General features: G+C 37.3%; 1 protein-coding gene and 1 gene segment (V, D, J or C); both read right to left on the minus strand.

Moving 5' to 3' along the window:
* Positions 1-742: 742 nt before the first annotated feature.
* Positions 743-1,682, minus strand: LOC125251432. The segment is given in 2 exon segments: positions 743-1,307; positions 1,387-1,682. Coding segments are annotated over 2 exon segments (420 nt in total).
* A 6,014-nt stretch (positions 1,683-7,696) lies between these two features.
* amph (amphiphysin) overlaps positions 7,697-15,316 on the minus strand; it is a 42,830-nt gene continuing 35,210 nt past the window's right edge. Inside the window, 6 exon segments of the mRNA XM_048163826.1 lie at positions 7,697-8,952; positions 9,992-10,093; positions 12,774-12,947; positions 13,469-13,573; positions 13,575-13,733; positions 15,091-15,132. Coding sequence (XP_048019783.1) covers positions 8,848-8,952; positions 9,992-10,093; positions 12,774-12,947; positions 13,469-13,573; positions 13,575-13,733; positions 15,091-15,132 — 687 coding nt within the window. The 3' untranslated portion in view covers positions 7,697-8,847.

Consider the following 15,316-nt stretch of genomic DNA (forward strand, 5'->3'; position numbering starts at 1 on the left):
CATTCCAGACATCGCCATGTCTACATCTGTCATCCAGGAGTTTGATGAATTATGAACTGCATCTGCCAATCAGAAGAAATGATGATGTCCTTGTGGTTTCCTCTTTATCTCATCGTCATCACTAACACAAGAAGGTTTTTCACACAAGTTAAACCAGTCATGGGTTAGGCAACATTAAACATGTAATTTAACCCTGGTTTATTAAAAGCTTCTCCAGAGCAGATCTCACAGTAAGCGGCTCTTCCTCAGTGGCACTCGGTATAAAGTGGCTTGTGTGGATGTAAACTGATGCTGAACAGGTGAAGATGTTTCACAGATTGTCTGTGTTGGCAAGATGCTTGGTTGTAAAATTCACACTGCAGTTTGGTCACAGAGATAAACGAGAAAAAGAGCTATTCTTTTTTTTTTTTTTTTGCTTTTTATTTGTAAAATAAATTGTAAGATCTATTTTATATTATAGCCTACAATATTCATGCATTTGTTCAATTAGACTAGAGTTCAATTAATCCAGTATATTTGTGGAATGTCTGTGAGCTTCAGAAATGATTCAGAAATGACTTAAAATACATGTGAAAAGCACATAAAGTTGGCACACTGCTGAATATACTGAATTCATTTTCACCACACAAGGACAAGTGATATTTGAGCTCTTCATCAAACTGAAAACTACAAATCTGTAAATGCTAAATATTTTATTTACATCTTTACAAAGCATAACAAATATGAGATACACCTGACATATTCCAAAATCACAATAATACAGTGTGTACAAATAACCTCATAATGAACAGCAGGACAATAAAGTTCAGATCTGAACGGATCCAAATACCTTCATCCAGTTATTCTGCATATGCAGCTTAATTCAAATTGAGAACTTAAACAGAAAGTGACAGGTAAATAAATATTAAAGTATATAAATATGTCATTCATCAATTATTTACCAGTGTAGTTCATGTACAGGATGTGAGTAAATGTTCTCACTGTGCTGCCGCTTGAGTCCCTCTCCCAGTAAGCGCAGAAGTAAACGGCACTGTGACTCTTCTTACTGTCACTCAGTTTTAGATTATAAAGCTTTGTTTTGTCCACTGTGAAATCACTTGCTTGGGGATTGTTGCTATCACGAGTGACAACACCCTCTTTACTGATATAGAGCAGTCTTGACGGGGCTTTGTCGTCTTTTATTTGGTACCAGTGGATATAATCTGAAGAGCCCACACCGGTCGCTTTGCAGGGCAGATTCACGGTTTTGCCCTCTGCTTTAGCCACAGCCTTTGGACCTTGATCCACACTCACTCCCAGAACTGCTGCTTTGACAAAACCAAATTCATCACATTTAAATCAGTTAATTTTTTTATTGCTTTATTTTTTTTTATAAATGTCACTTACCTGGCATCTTTAAGAGGAGGACAATATAAACGTATAAAAACATCATTCATCCGATGAAAAAAAAGAAAAGTCTACCTTGGTGTAAAGCTGTCTTTCAGGTTTCACACTGCTTTTGTATGAACTTAGGGTGCTGTATGAAAATAGGGTGATGATGTCATTTCCTGAAATGGAGTTACCTTAGAAACCATTTTAAAGAAATTTGACATGTGCCTTTTATGCTGAAACAAATTTCAAATGTTACATTATCCCCACATAATCTGTAAGATATTTGCTTATTTATCAGAGAGATGCACCTTTTTCTTTAAGTATGATTAAGCAAACAAATGCTTAAGGTTATTTGAATTAATTAATCTTTTATAGTAAGGTTCATATGACTGTGTGGAAAAACAAGAGCTGAATAAAAAACTGTGTAACATACTGATAAAACTCATGGTCCAGATGTTTTGTACAAGCCAGTATTAAACATAGGCATGATTCAGTACTGTCTAACATCCAGAAAGTGTCCAAATAGTTTTTGTCTTCATAACAGTGTCTGTTTTAGCATTTAGAACCATTTGAAAATTTTTCCAAACACCAAAAGAATAATATTTTGTTGACTTGTACTTACATTATCCCAAACATTTCCAGCAATGTTTAAATCCAGAGAAATCATAAATTTTAATCAGGACACAGACCATGTCATTGTGTCACATGTCAATTACATCATTTCTGCGTTACCTGCATTATCAGAGAGAGCTTTCTCCATCATACAATATATTTCAAAGTGAATTTAATGTCATTTAGCAACACAACTCATCCAGTTTTTATTATGATATTCTAATATCAATCTAGATTACTGCAAAATGCAACAAGTCTCTCATACCAGCCACAGAGCAAACACAGAGAGTCACGTTCAACACACTCAAATGTGTTTAGTATGATTGTTTTAACCATGTAAAACAGCGCTGCATTACTCCACATACACAACGAAAAGAGCAGAAGCGGTCGAGTGCAGCATAAGCATAATAAAAGCTCCAGACTCGAGAGTGTTTCTCGCAGGTGGCTCATATTAGCATTCACTTCAGCGGCCTCATTCCTCTCCCGCGGCTCTCGCCCCGCCCTGTTCATAAAACATCCACATTAATAAAACTTACATTACAATACATTAGCTCAGGCCTGCTGAACACGCCCAGTTTCTTGACTCCACCCACATGTCAAAACAATGCCATGAAGTCAAACGCACAGAAAAGTGAAGCACAAAGGGAAAACGAGCATTGAAAATGAGCATCATTCATTTGCTTATGTGAGATGATTTATGGTTCATAAAGTTTCCTGTACACATCTTTAGATTATTTTGCCAAAATCTTTGCAGAAAATTGTTCAGTGACATCATTTCCTGAGGTGAAGCTATGATAAACATAAATGCTCTTGATGCTCTGATGCATTTGATATATCATCGAGATTCTCTGCAATTTATCAGAAGTAATTAAGTAAAATGCAATTTATTAGAAGTAATTTATTAACTTTCATAGAGCCTTAAAGCTGAAAAAAAAAATCCTCTTTTGCAGCTCAATAGCACCATCCACTGTTGAAGATCTGCATGTCAAACAAACAACTGTGTACAAACACTACAAATATAGGAGATTATTTGATAAAAGCTTGAAGAAAGAGTTTTAGATCACCCTCAGTTTTAGATCACAAAGCTTTGTTTTGTCCACTGTGAAGTCATTTGCTTGGGGATTGTTGCTTTGCAGGGCACATACACGGTTTTGCCCTCTGCTTTAGCCACAGCCTTTGGATTTGAATCCAAACTCACTCCCAGAACAGCAGCTTTGACAAAACCAAATTCAATACATTTAAATCAGTTTTTCATTTTTTATTGCTTTATTTTTTATAAATGTCACCTACCTGGCATTTTTAAGAGGAGGAAAATATAAATGTATAAAAACATCATTCATCTGCTGGAAAAAAAGAAAAACTCATCCTTGGTGTAGTTTCACGTTTTCCGGTTTTCACACTGCTTTTGTATGAGCTTCAAAAATAAGGTGCTGATGTCATTTCCTGAAATGGAGTTACCTTAGAAACCATTTGAACAGAAATTTTGCATCAGCCTTTTACACTAACTGATGTTACATTATGTTATATTATACCCACATATCTATAAGATATTTGCTTATTTATTAGAGAGATATACCTTTTTGTTTGATCAGTGCAACATCAATGCTTAAAGTCCCCCAGTGGCGAAAATCAAGTTTTCAGTGTTGTTTATGTCAATGTGGTGTTTTAATATGCTTTAAGATAAACCATGTACAAATTCATAAATCAACAGCATTGCTGATTATTTTCTCTTTTAAACTGCAGTGATCTAAAGACAGTTTCAAAAACGCAGTTTGAAATCGCGGGTGTTTCTGACGTCACAAACTTCCTTGTAACCAATCACATCAACGTGTTGGTGGGCTTTAGCATATAATTAAATATGACTGCTCTAAAGCAGCCAGGTTATCCTGGTATACTTTTTCTATTGATATGAAAAATCAGGTAGATTTAGCAATATAGCAGGCATATGACGTATATAACGATGTTATGATGAAATATATGTCTTTCTCCACTGACGTTCTAAGGTGTTCAAAATGTTTCTAAGGATACTGATTTTTAGAAGGCAGCTGTCTGACTCTGAGATGAAGAACGGAAACATGGTTTGTATAACATTAGCAACATTATTAGCTGTTTAATAATGTAGTAAAGGAAAAGACTAATCATATTAATTACCGTATGTGTCTGACATTGTAAAAAAACAATACCATTGTGCAGCGTTTAAATCAGTAAGTTGACCGAGTGGATCTCTGAGCTCGTGCGAGTGAGTGGAGGTGGGGCTAATTAGCATATTCATAGATCTGCGTATACTAAATGAAGCAAGGTTGTAGAGTTACATTTAAGCTATAAGGCATGAAATATTTTTATATGTCAAATATGTCATTTTTGTGACCAAAGTTTAGTTTTAAGGGATAAAATTATTGACTACAGGGGGACTTTAAAGTTATTTTAATCAATTACATTTTTATAGGTTGATGGGCCAGATGTTTTGTACAGGCAAGTATTAACATAATTCAATACTAACGTCCAGAAAGTGTCCACATTGTTTTTGTCAGAGGTTGACAGTAATGAAGTAGCCTACATTTACTTGAGTACTGTACTGTACTCAAAGGATTAGTCCACTTTTAAATAAACTTTTCCTGATAATTTACTCACCCCCATGTCATCCAAGATGTCCATGTCTTTCTTTCTTCAGTCGAAAAGAAATTAAAGTTTTTGATGAAAATATTCCAGTTTGAACTAATTTTTATATGCAATATGCTAGTTCAATAGTATATAACAATTAGTTCAAACTTTGACCTGTGGAGGGCAGTATTGCACTTAGCAGTATCTACACTGCTGGAATTCTAATAGAGGAGAAGAAGAAGAAAGCTAGTTGAAGATGAGCATTTCTGGTTAAAACTTATATAATTTTCTTTTTTTTTTCAGAAAATGAGCAATGGTTTCACTAGATAAGACCCTTATTTCTCATCTGGGATCGTGTTGAATAATTTGAAGCTGCAGTGAAACTAATTTTGACCTTCAACTGTTTGGTGCCCATTTAAGTCTACTATAAGGAGAATAATCCTGGAATGTTTTCATCAAAAACTTTAATTTCTTTTCGACTGAAGAAAGAAAGACATGAACATCTTGGATGACATGGGGGTGAGTAAATTATCAGGAAAAGTTTATTTAAAAGTGGACTAATCCTTTAAAGGTACAATATGTAATAACTTTGGCCGCTAGAGGTCGCTAGAGGCCTATTCAAAACAAAGGCGTAGCTTGATGACGCCAAGTTTTAGAGCGGAATCTTGGGACATGTGGTCTGCATCTCAACGGATGGTGCAAAAGAATAGGGATAGGACTCGGGAACAAATCATGTTCACGGATGAGGTTATTTAGTATGAATCAGAGCAGGACCGAGTATTGCGGGAGCTGAACGAGGCTGCTGGAGCGATTGCGCAACACACGCCTCACAAGCAGCGGGACTTTTATTATGACAAAGTCGCCAGCGCCGCTTCCGCTTTTCTGGTCATGAGTATGAGGTAACGCAGCTCTGTTTATCATATTAGATACATTTGAGAGTATTGAAAATGTTATAACGTTACTCTGTGCGTTCGCTCGGTGGATGCTGTGAGACACTGTTGCACACCGCAGTAAGATAGATCGATTTTAGAATGTCATATTAAATACTGGATGGCTTGTGTTGATAAATGGCATGCAATTAATTTTAAAACGTATTGTATGATGTCTATTAAAACGTATTAAAGCGTCTTTGGTGTTTCCATGGTTTCTACAAAATAAAACCGGAAACCGAGGGTAACGTGGGTATGATGCAATAGGTTGTTTGCACATGACGTCACAGCAGCAGCGGGAATGAGTCTGGAGGGCAGGGAGTGATTTTTCTATATAGGAATCCTATCAAAAACTCAAAATTCGTATGTTTTGCATCGTTTATGGTTGCTCAAATCGATAAAATCGGGAACCCAGAAGGTATTTATATCGTTTACATAACTTATACCGTTTTTTATAACTTAAAAGTTGTCGCCTTTAATAGCGTTTTGCGTCTGCTGATACTGAAATGAATATGGATAGGCTACCTTACCTCATTTGTTTTTGACTTGGTTAAATATCCACATTCTTCATGGTATCGTTTGCAGGGAAGATAAGCTATTTTATCCCACTGAATGATAATTTTATGTTTTCACTTCAGTTTTGTAGTTTTCCGTTCACAATGTTGATCTGGTTACCATGAGAACAGTGTCACGCGCTGCTGCTTCATCCATCAGAAAATGTCCAAAATAAATAAATGTTCAAAAAGCTGACAGACGTCGATTCAACAACAAAGACAACACTTTCAAAAACACTCAGCTATGTGATTATTTTATTGAGTGATAGGGAGTGGGTTAAATCAGTGACATAGATTTGATATATGGCGTCTTCCCGTCACCTCCTCAACCTGCTCCCTTAGTTTGTTTTTACACGTATAAGGCAACAATTGTATTACAGCGTCCAGTTTTTTCTTTGAACGATGATTCAGCATAAATGACCTACAATGGCGACATTTTTCACAATCGCGACAGAAAATCAAAAATACTGCCCTAACTTCACTAGCAGAAAGGCAGCGCGATATAAACAAACCCAGACTAGAACTGAACGCGGCGTGACGGCAGCTTCACATTCTCTATATCTATCTCCTCGATGGCAGGAAAGTCTTTCAATTCAGTGAAAAAGTCACTCAGCTACATAACATACTAAAGATCACGTCCAACATATGTTATGATTTTCTGTTTATACCTTTCTAAATCAGCACAGAAATGATTTTCTCCATCTCTTTCATTCTAATTTTCACTGCTTGCCCTCCACCAGTGTTTCGCGCGTCACCAGAACCACGTGATTGCAAACAACCTATTGACAGGCGACTCCTCACACGTCCCGGAGCCTTGGTTAAACGATTTACAAATAGTTGAAAACATTTGGGATATTGTTGTACTCAAGTGAACAAAATATAATAACACTGGCCTAGTGGTTTTTGGATATTTTACTGCAAAAATATTACATATTGCACCTTTAAGTAGCCTACACTCTTTGGTTATTGCAGATGACAGACAGCCCAGTAATCACTCTTGTAGGTCATATGTGTCGTGAAGTTCGGCGATTTCCCATAATTTTTTTTTGAAGACTAAACAACTGCGGCAAAATGGACGAAGATAGATCATCGGCGCAGTGCGTGCATCCATGGCCATACTTAGTATGTTCTAGTTTTTGAAAAAGAGTAAATATTCTTTTCTTTTTAAATGTTTGCTTTGTTTACCGAAAACAAATCACATCACAGCCTACTAAAACTCTCCATCCAACCTGCAGAAGCATATTGAGGTATAGCCTATCTACTTTCACTTTATGGTAAACGCTTAATATGGATATTACCTGTGCTTTTAGAGCTTCAACTGTTTAAACCAGTTGTTTAATTTCTATAGGTTTTGTACCATTCTATAAAAGCTCTCCGCAGAGCACACACACACACACACACACACACACACACACACACACACAGCTGGAAAAAGACAAATGTCTTCCCCTTGCGTTAGTTGGTTGTCATTACAAACAAAATTTAAATTTTTTTTTACTGCTAAACTGCACTAGTAACACTGCTTTTAAACGCTCCACCTTGAACAGTGATATTTGATTTGTGGAGCTAATACCATTATGTAAACATGTCATTTATATGTTATTTCCATTTGTGAAGATGGACCAAAACTCATATGAACTATTCTTTATTCACTTTACAGTTAAATTAGCACAGATATGTACATCACAGAAATGCTCTACAGTAAGGCTAACAATACGAACACAGGAGTGATGCTGTTTTTTTTGTTGTTGTTTCAGAACCAAACAAAGACAATGATTACTCTATTAACCAATTACATGTATTGCATATTTTTTCGATTTCCCACCCCAAACTTTCCCACTCATCATTGGCTTAAAAAATATAGAGTTGAATAAATACAATTTCTCCAAACATAAAACATCATTCACAAATTAATGTTTCCACGTCCATTCAAGGATAAGTTCTGCATTTATGTCAATGTGAATATAATACACATAATGTCTGTAATTATAGGGAGCTACATGTTGTGTTTTGCAAAGCTGAATTAGCCAGGTGCAATATTTCAGATTTCTTCTCACAACATTTCTCATGCTGTAAACTCAACACAAATCCATATTCTTCAAGAGGACTTTGATTAATTTGGCATAAACACTGAAAGTCTCGGCCATAAACTATGTCAATATCAAATATATGCCAAATACCACCACCATAGCCGCGCACGGCCAGCCGTGAAACTACAGAGAACACTAACAATGATGCAATGTCACATTTATATCAGAAATATCTCAAAGAAAACACCTAAGTTTTGTGTAACACTTAGAATGGTTAAATAGATCATATCACTACAAATTCTGATAAAATTCGCTGCAGAGCAACAAAGTCAATACAATACACTTGGTGCAGAGAGGATAAGGTAACTTTTTTGTCTTTAGAGGGGAAACTCTTACTTTAGTTCTTCTTTAAACAGACAGGGATTATATGTGGAGGTCACCAGAGTTCCAACAAAGCACACATCAATTCGTTGCTGCTCACAGGTAAACAAACAAAAAAACAGGGATTTTATCTTGGTTTTGCGAGAAAAGGTTTACCATACTATCACGTCATGCTTGGTTATTTTCTTTATGCTCTGAGTAGGTATTTGTGTCTCCACTTGCTTCGTTTAGTCGATTTTGTTGTTTCCTCTTATGTGGTATTCGCCTGGCCTGATTGACAGCTGTCATCAGTACGTCAGACCTCATGGTGGGTGGCTCTGTCTGCAAACGTCCAGGTCCACGCGCCTTCTCGTGACGCGCTGAGGTCATTTACTCTAGGCGCTGTGTAAAGTTTTCAGGAAACAGTCCTTTCTGAGCTGAGCTTCCGCGCTGTTGCCAGTCGTTCTCTCTGATGCCAGTGAGCCAACCAGCATCCTGAAGAAAGAAAAAAATGAGCTTCAAAATCAAGTTCTGACTATCATAATGTCAAAATAAGAAAAGATAATAAGACAAAACAAAAGTTAAAGGGATAGTTCACCTCAAAAATGAAAATCATCCAATGATTTTCTCACCCTCAAGCCATCCTAGGTGTATATGACTTTCTTCTTCCAGAGGAACACAATTGGAGTTATATTAAAAAATATCCTGACTCTTCCAAGCTTTATAATGGGAGTGAATGGTATCATAGATTTTCAATCCCAAAAAAGCGCATTCATCCATAATAAAAATAATCCATATGGCTTCAGGGTGTTAATAAAGGCCTTCTGAAAGCAAAGCAATGGGTTTTTGTAAGACAAATATCCATATTTATAAACTATGATCACTGGCTTCCGGTAACGGATGTATGTGAGTCATGTTCCTGGCCGAAAAGTGACCTTTGACCCAACATATGATGTATTGAGAAATGCGGAAGTGCGTAGGACAGAGCAAAACAAAACACTGCTAACAAATTAGAAGTCTAAAACAAGATGTAAAGAGAAATGTCGGTTTCTATATAAGAGAAGAGGAGCTTGAGTTTGTTGCACAGCCCTATTTGTTTAAACTGCGAGAGGCGTCTAAGATTACGCTACTCCAACATCCTGCTTCATACATCGGGTCAGAGGTCACTCTTCCACTGGAACTCAACTTGTGTTCCGGAAGCCAGTAATTATATTTTGTAAAGTTATAAATATGGATATTTTTCTTACAAAAACCCATCACTTCACTTCAGAAGGCCTTTATTAACCCCCTGGAGCTGTATGGATTACTTTTATGATGGATGGATGTGCTTTTTTTGGGCTTCAAAATCTATGGTACCATTCATTCCCATTATACAACTTGGAAGAGTCAGGATATTTTTTATTATTTAACTACGATTGTGTTTGACTGAAAGAAAGAAAGTCATATTCACCTAGAATGGCTTGAGGGTGAGTAAATTATGGGATTCTTTTCATTTTTTGTGAACTAACCCTTTAAACATTCAAGCAAATCCTACCTGATCTTCAGCTAGCTCTGTAGGTACTACCAAAACAATGTCTCCTTTCTTCAGCTCCAGTTCATCTGGGTTCGCTGCTTCAAAGTCATGCATTGTTTCAACCTACAGGACAGCATAAGAACAAGGCCATTATTACATATGCATAAAAGCTCTGATAATTTTCAGTGTGAAGTCGCTATGAAATCAAAATTGACAATTTTTTACATGCAGTATTATTTATCTGAGCACATCATTATTGTGTGTATCTGTGCATATCCCTCCTGCAGCAACATCTCTTTTCTTCTCTGATGATGTGCTTACTGGCTCATGAGCAGGACAACCTGTCACTCACATGAGATCACAGCAATAGCAAGCAAGAACAATCCAATCAATTCCTGATAAACAAAATCAAGTCCTTCCCTACATTTTTTCTTCTTCGAGAAGCTGTTTCATTTGGATATGCGTCACAATAGGGAAGAAAAGACTTCCGTTTCATGGTGACTTTAATTCCACAGATCTCTAGAACACTTGATTCTGATTTGTCAATGGCAATAGCGCCATCTAGAATTAAATCATTGAATTCAGGTGTTCCAATCACTTCCATGGCTACAGGTATAAAATCAAGCACCTAGGCAGTGAATTCAAGTGAATTCATGCGTGGTACCATGATAGGTTGCCACCTGTGCAATAAGTCTATTTGTGAAATTTCCTCACTACTCAATATTCCACGGTCAACTGTTAGTGGTCTCATAACAAAGTGGAAGCAATTGGGAACAACAGCAACTCAGCCACGAAGTGGTAGGCCACGTAAAATCACAGAACGGGGTCAGCGCATGCAGTGTGTCGAAGTCCCCAACTTTCTGCAGAGTCAATGGCTACAGACCTCCAAACTTTGTGTGGCCTTCAGATTAGCTCAAGAACAGTGTGTAGAGAGCTTCATGGAATGGGTTTCCATGGCCGAGCAGCTGCATCCAAGCCTTACATCACCAAGTGCAATGCAAAGCGTCAGATGCAGTAGTGTAAAGCTTGCCGCCACTGGACTCTAGAGCAGTGGAAACGTTCTCTGGAGTGACGAATCACGCTTCTCTGTCTGGCAATCTGATGGACGAGTCTGAGTTTGGCGGTTGTCAGGAGAACGGTACTTGCCTGACTGCATTGTGCCAAGTGTAAAGTTTGGTGGAGGGGGATTATGGTGTTGGGTTGTTTTTCAGGGGTTGGGCTTGACCCCTTAGTTCCAGTGAAAGGAACTCTTAATGCTTCAACATACCAAGACATTTTGGACAATTTGTACCTTTGTGGGAACAGTTTGGGGATGGCCCCTTCCTGTTCCAACATGATTGCACACCAGTGCACAAAGCAAGGTCCATAAAGACATGGATGAGTGAGTTTGGCGTGGAGGAACTTGACTGGCCTGCACAGAGTCCTGACCTCAACCTGACAGAACACCTTTGGGATGAATTAGAGCGGAGACTGTGAGCCAGGCCTTCTCGCCAACATCACTGCCTGACCTCACAAATACGCCTCTAGAAGAATGGTCAAAATTTCCCATAAACACACTCTTAAACCTTGTGGAAAGCCTTCCCAGAAGAGTTGAGACTGTTATAGCTGCAAAGGGTGGGCCAACTCCATATTAAACAGATTAAGAATGGGATGTCATTAAAGTTCATGTGCACGTAAAGGCAGGCGTCCCAAAACTTTTGGCAATATAGTGTATGTCTTTTGTTTCATAAATGCAACTGATGGCATCTTGTGTCTCAGTTATCGATTAACATTAATGACAGAAGAATATTCAATTAGGCTACTGTCCCTTTAAGACCGAATTCATGGATGTAATATACTGACACATATCCGGTTTTCACCCACCTGTTTACGTCCACTTAACCTACTGTATTTAAATGAGATACTCCACATGATGGACATTTTGGCAACTAGGTGTGCATTTGACCATTTAGGTGCAAGGAGAACTGATTGCGCGCTGTCTGAGAGCGGTGTGTGTCATTCAGTGCAATTCCGCCTATCCCGCCTTCACTAACGGCAAGTTAATTGATAGCTAATTGTGATTGGATGGTAATTTTGTTCTATGAGGAATTTGATTGGGCTGTTCTCGCGTGACAGATCACTACTACTACTACTACTTGTTCTATGATCACCCAGTCGTAACAAAATTTTAGGAAAGATGAAATACAGGACAAAATATGATTTTTTTCTTAATAAGTCAGGACAATAGAGATGAAATTCGGGACTGTCTCAAAAAAAACGGGACATCTGGTCACCCTAAATAGAGGACTTCATTAATTAATATTGCTGTAATATTGTTGCAGTGTCTGTTTTGTTGCTATAGGCAAAATGTTTTGTAACCTGTAATGGACTATATTGTTTTATTAGCGGTAGCTTTAGGGTTATATCTTTTTTAAGGTAAGAGGGAGCTTGGTAATTTTTAACTTGATTGTGCAAGGCTTCCGGGTTCCAGCCAGTTTGTTGTGCTGTTTGAAATTGCAAACTGATATTTGTTATCATAGTATTTTAATATTTTATCGTAATCATAAACATGCTGATATGTAGCACAAAGAGTTTTACCGTTTCCTGCACATTGTTATCCTTTCAGTTATAGTGGCTAATGAATTGGAGGTCTTGCACAAAGTAAGGTGGATATGGGCAAAATCAATATCTGACCATGTGTTTACTTATTTGGTGAGTAACTATGTAATGAACAGGATAATGTACAGTCACTCTATCATTACTGCAAAGTAAATGTATGCCTGTCAATTATCCCTTACTTCAATGGTGTTTGCTTTATATTCACCTTGTAAAGGTATCCAGAAGGCATTCCAGAGGAGATGTCTTTGGTTGTCTGGCATTCTGCGATCATCCCATTGTCACTGGTTGCTATTGGAGATGTGATATCACCATCACGGTCATCATCGCCCTCATTACTAGAGGCAGGCTCAATAACAACAGAAGGGATAGGCATCTTCTCCTGAGGTGAGGCAAACAAATAGAATCACTCAATATGCAAATGACAAACCTTAAGGTAAGATTTGTATATTTTTGACCAACAACTTAACACAATTACGTAATACACATGAAACAGGCCACACATGCTTTATGCACATAACACATACTTGAGAGAATGTAATAAAGTGAAAACAACCGAATTAAAGAAAAATAGGTAACGCTTTGCAATAAGGTCTCATTTGTTAACATGAACTAACGCCGAACAATACTCATACAGCATTTATTAATCTTCATGTTCGATTAACATTAACAAAGATTAATAAATGATGTAAAAATACATTGTTCATGTTAGTTTATGCTATCTAATGCATTATTAGACCTTGCCGAAAAATAATTGACATTTCACATATCAAGTTACAAAATAAATCTCAGCAGAACAGATTTGTTTTAAAGCATTTTGATTATAATCAGTGAGGTTTAAAGAAACCAGGGTCTTGTCAATGGTCTGCATACCAAAGTGCAGAATCACAGGTAAATATCTACCTCCTCATTCCCATTGTTTGCAGCACCCTCCTTACTGGTTTCATCCCCTGGTTGGGGCTCAACATTATCAGGAGCATCTCCTGGATTGGGTTCAATATTATCAGCGAACTTCTCCTGGTTGGGTCTCAACCTTATCTGGTTCATCTGTTGGTTTGGGCTCAACCTTATCTGGTTCATCTGTTGGTTTGGGCTCAACATTATCTGGTTCATCTCCTGGTTTGGCTTCTAGTGAACTGGCCTCCTCCTCTGGTTTGGCACCTATAGTCTAGAAGAGGTGCCCAGGAGTGAGAGCCAGTGTTTGAACACTTAACACAAGCCACTCATGTGGATGGATCGGTGCACGGTACCAAGGAGGGGAGCACTCAAGAGTGTCACAATGAGGGGTGCAGGGACCAGTTTAACTTTAGAAGTTAAAGCTGTCCCTGATGTGGAATGGCAAGTCAGTTCTCAAAGAAAAAACTGACTTGAGTTTCACCAACAGTTGAGTACTTTGGCTGGGAGAAATGTTCAACAGACGGCATGAAGGATTGGGGGTCTGCCTACTGAATGAAGTAGCATGGATGAACATTCCTCAGATCATAGTGACTATATGATCTCAAAATACATATGATGAAGTCACCAAAAAGTTCAGCCTAGCTGTAAAATGGTGCATAAATAAATTCCAGAACCCCATTTCATTTAAAACTGCTGAATTCAGATTCAACTAAACATAGATGCTAATATTAGATTGACACCTAAACATTTTTGCCCCAAGAATGGCACTTGCTTAACAAGCATACAAAGAAAGAATGTAAAATTGCTGCCCGTGCGGTGATGTAAGAATGGAGTCACCATGGAAACCGAAAATGGTGATTAGAGGGATAATAATAGTCATCAGTTAAGTCACTATTTAAAGGTTCAGTAAGCAGGGGAATTGTTGGGTTATAACATCATCTCTGTTTAAGTGGCTTTAGTGTGTTCGACCTTATGTGGTTCAAAACTATTGTAACAGAAAAGACCAAGGGGAAAACAAACATGAAATGAAAATTAAACTTTAAAGGTACAATCAGAAATTGCAGAAACACTGGCAGCGCTAGCCTTCTAAAGATCTTTGGATCTAAAAACAAAGCTTTGTGTTCGGAACAAGAAGAATAATTTATGAGCTGGACGGTGTTTGCTATTGTGCTGCCAGATGTTGCAACAGCTGATTGTACCCTGAAAAACTTAAAATAAAACATACAAAAATACAAAAAGATGGGCTAAAGGTTTTGATAAATGCCACAGCGCATGTTAGAAGTTTCCATCCATCAACACATACTATTAAAAAAAGCATTCTGCAATAGTAAATAATGACAATTTTTGATAACCACACCAAGTTAAATATGAAGCCAGATGATGATTTATAATATATGAGTCTCTTTATAATATTTTAATAAGTATTATTCAGGAAATATCTGACAATAACAGTGATTAAATAAATAATTAAATAAATGTATTTGCATATGGCTTCATTAAACAAAACACTTAAAAAAAAAAAAACATTAAATATGTACAGAGCAATGTTGAAATAATAGCATAAAACAAAATTATTTAATCAATTAAGACTTTTTTGATATTTGATCTATTAAGACTTAAATAGTTACCGGAGTCTCTTCAATGGGAGACTCTTTATCTTCAACAGTAGCCTACACACAAAGAAACGTGGTTATCAGCATCATTACACATTCATTTATGCAAATTAAAGACACATACTGCAGTGTTGAGTCAACAAATCTGTCTCTGGTCATGTGAGTATCTGGCTTCCCTTCGTAACCGTTACTACTTATCTGTATCAGAGTCTGGATGCTTATAATCATCTCTGTGAACTAT

Source organism: Megalobrama amblycephala, linkage group LG17, assembly GCF_018812025.1.
Source record: "Megalobrama amblycephala isolate DHTTF-2021 linkage group LG17, ASM1881202v1, whole genome shotgun sequence".
In the NCBI taxonomy this organism is placed as follows: domain Eukaryota; kingdom Metazoa; phylum Chordata; class Actinopteri; order Cypriniformes; family Xenocyprididae; genus Megalobrama; species Megalobrama amblycephala.